We start from the raw sequence: 3,758 nt of genomic DNA on the forward strand, positions 1-3,758 counted from the left end.
TTTTTTCTTTTTCCTTCCTTCCTTCCTTCCTTCCTTCCTTCCTTCCTTCCTTCCTTCCTTCCTTCCTTCCTTCCTCCCTCCCTCCCTCTCTCCCTTCCTCCCTTCTTCCCTCCCCCCCTCTCTCTTTCTTTCTTTTTCTTTCTTCATCCACTTTCATCTGATTGCAGTGTCCCCTCTCTCTCTCGGTCCCACCCTCACAAACCCCTCCCCATCCCCCCCTCTTCTTCTCCTTAGAGAAGGGGAAGCACCCCTTGCGTGCCAACCTGCTCTGGGACATCAAGTCACAGAAGGACTAGGCACATGGCAGGCAACAGAGTCAGAGACAGCTCTCACTCCAGTTGTTTAGGGGACTCAGATGAAGATCAAGCTGCACAGCTGCTTCAATCCACGCTAACAAAGTAGGGATTCTTGGAGTTCAGGGACAGGATGGGTGGAGAACCAATTGTGTAGGGGTCCAACCCCTGCATGTTATTTACTTGGTGATCCAGTCTCTATGAGGCCCCATGGTCCCAGGTTGGTTGACGCTGTAGGTCTTCTTGTGGTGTCCTTGACTCCTCTGGCTCCCTTAATCCCATCCCCCACTCTTCCACAAGACTCCCCAAGCTCCACCTATTGTTTGGCTGTGGGTCTCTGCATCTGTCTCCATCGGCTGCTGGATGACGTCTCTCAGAAGACAGTTATGTCAGGCTCCTGTCTGCAAGCGTAGCAGAGAGCATCATAGTGTCAAGGGTTGGCTCTCTCCCACGGGGTGGGTCTCAGGTTGGGCCATTGTAGACATTGATGATCTATCTAAGTGGATTCTGGATCAGTGCCAAGTTCAAGAGATTTTTATTTGTATTTGTTTGTGTAAGGCAGGACAGTTGTGGTGATCTAGTCTTCTGTTGAGGAGTGGAGGGAGGGAGTGTTGTGTTATGTGGCAGAAACCAGGGAGCTCAATGCACACTAACAAAGTAGGGATTCTTTGAGTTCAGGAACAGGATGGGCGGAGAACTCCATGGATGGTCTCAGGAGCCATTATGGATGTGTTCCTCCACCCCTCAGCTCAGTGGGCCTTGGTGTGCACCTCATTTTCTCTGTGTGATGACGAGATTGAACTCTGCTATCTTCTTTCATGGGAAGATGCTGCAGCAGAGACCCTCCTGGGAGATCCAGCAAAAGTCCCAGGGGTGGCTCTGACTGGTCAATCTGAACCAAATGCCATTGTTTTCTGGTTTGTTTGGTTCGTTTTGGTTGGAGAAGTGAGAAGACTTGATTAGCAGTCCTTCTAGGTGTGAGAGATGGTGGGATGCACGGGTGTCAGGTACCCACCACAGCTGCTTTTTCATCTTGCTTCTTGTATCTCTTCCTAGACCTCCTGAGAACTGGACAGCAGAGACAACCAAGGACTTGGCTCCTTTCTTAGCATTTTTCTCAGGAGATGAACTCCACACTGTTGCCACAAAGGTATTTGCTGTGCCTTAGTTTAGAAGGTGGGAGGAGTCTGAAAAGGAGAGAGAATGTGTGGTTGCTTATAATCTGTTTGTTTGTTGATGGAGTCTGTGGTTCTCAAAACTTCTACCAAACCTCAGGCACCTCAGATATTCTCCGGTTTCATCTCAAATTATCCTAGGCTCTAGGAAAGTGACTGAGTTTGCAGCAGGGTGAACCTTAGCCCTTTCCTATGCAGATGTGGCTGGTGCAGCCACTGTCAGCCATCTGGTGGTCTGTTATCTGGGAGCGTGTACACACATGCCCATCCTAGATCATATTCCCAAAGGGAACAGTCACAGGAACAAACACAAATAATAAAACAATGGCTCTTTACTATGTAGACTTTAGATACAATGTAAAGAGTCAGAGTCAGGCAGCATGGGAAACAAGAGTGATCCTGTCTGTCCTCCTCTGCTGTGTGCCCCTGTCTCTGTGAACGGGGTACACAGAAGAACAACAGAAAAGGAGGAAGTTATCTGGTCTCATGGTTTTGAAGGGTTGGTCAGTTGGACCATTGTTCTTGGGCAGAATCTCACAGAGGCCGGGAGTGCTCGGGGGTGGGGTGGGGTGGGGTGGGGTGGGGTGGGGAGGCTGCTCTTCATGTCTGACACACAGAAATCAGGCTAAAAGAAGTATAGGAAGAGACCATGGAGGATATAACCTTCAAGGTTCTGTCCTCAGGGACTTACTCCCTCCAACCAAACCCCACCTCCTTCCTTTTCACCAAGACCCAATAAAACTGTCATAACATGAACCCATCAAGGGAGTGAGCTATTGATTAGCCCAAGCCCTTGTGATCTAATCACTTTTGGAAACCTCACAGACACACAAAGGTGAGCTTCATTCATCTGGACGATTCTTAACCTAGTCAAGGAGACAGCGAAGGTTAATCACCCCCAGGGATAGCGGAGCCACGCAGTCTTGCTGGCATCGGACAATGCAGGGTTCTTTCTCTCTGTCTGCATCCTAAGTTGGCTTCTGGGGCTGTTCACGGCTCTCCACACAAGGCAAGGCTCACACTTCAGAAAAAAGGAAGCACCTTCTTTTGAAGGTTTTGGCTGGACAGTGGCACACTGCCTGCAGAGGCAAGCTTGCTTTCGTGGAGGCGGAGGACCACAGTCAGCTCTAGGGTAGATCAAACACTATGCTCTCCATCCATGCTTGCACACACAAGGCGCACAGTGTGTGTGCTTGGTGAGGTGTGAGCAAGCACCTGCCACCCAATGTCACATACTCACAGCATGTTCATCCAGCCACAGAAAAAGTTTGCTGTCTAAACATATAATCATAAGCACAGGATATGCAAGTATTATATGCAGATCTGATATTTTTTAAAAAATCACTTGTGAGGTTGTAAAAGCCTTCTATCAACATGGCAAGACCTCTGAAACAGCATGGAATTATAAAAATCCCTGCACTGTGAATGATTTTGACAGTAGGATACTCAGTACATGAATAAATATTAGCTAAATTAATTTTGAGCATGTGCAAAACAAGAGTGGTTCAGAAGTGTACACAAGAATGGTTAATGCTAAACTCAGGGTCATTGTTACATCTAGGAGAGAGCGAGGTGGGCGGGGGAGGAACGAGGCTGTCAGTTGTGTCTGTGATGTTTTATTTCTGAAGCTGCAGGCAATGTGGGCATGCGGCTGCTTTGTTAGATTATTCTCCTTGCTTTTAAAAATAACACAAGATATACATACTTCTGGTGAAACAGATCCCGAACGTCCCAGAGGCTCTTGGATAAAAAGTATCCCCCCTCATTAGAGACAGGCTCCACTCCCAGATCCCCAGGTTCTTTTCAGAAAGCCCCATACATGTGTGCATATATACCCCTCTTAAAACTAGAAAATGGAAAATCCTAGGCACTGGGCTATGCACTTTGCATAAAAAATCAAAACACCATCACCACCATCATGCAAGGGTCCTGGGGATGGCTACCAAGCCTAAAGTCCTGAGTTTGTGCCCAGAGACCTACATGGTAGAAGGTGAGAACTGACTCCCCACAGCTGTCTGCTGACCTCCACACACATGCCATGGCATGCACATCCTCTAAATGTTTAAAAAGTAAAAATAGTAACTATTGATATAGCCACGAGGGATGGGGAAGCATAGGAGAAGTGTGTCCTTAGGAGATTTCCTCTTTGAACAAATACTGTAGATTAGAACTGTGCCTGATCACTGTAGAACATATCACAGTAACTGAGAGCAACAAGCGGCATCATCTCATGGGTTCACAGTTGTTATGTGGCCCATTGTCCAAGAAGTTATCAAGCAGGACCTGTATA

The 3,758-nt window shown here is 47.6% G+C and overlaps 1 protein-coding gene across 2 annotated transcripts in view; it reads left to right on the top strand.

The window, feature by feature from the left end:
• Window positions 1-3,758, top strand: part of Otoa (otoancorin) — a 78,106-nt gene that overhangs the window by 53,638 nt on the left and 20,710 nt on the right. For both annotated transcript variants that reach the window (XM_021167659.1, XM_021167660.2), the window contains one exon: window positions 1,350-1,443. In XM_021167659.1, coding sequence (XP_021023318.1) covers window positions 1,350-1,443 — 94 coding nt within the window. The remainder of the gene's footprint in view (window positions 1-1,349; window positions 1,444-3,758) is intronic.

This window comes from Mus caroli, chromosome 7, assembly GCF_900094665.2.
Source record: "Mus caroli chromosome 7, CAROLI_EIJ_v1.1, whole genome shotgun sequence".
Lineage (NCBI taxonomy): Eukaryota > Metazoa > Chordata > Mammalia > Rodentia > Muridae > Mus > Mus caroli.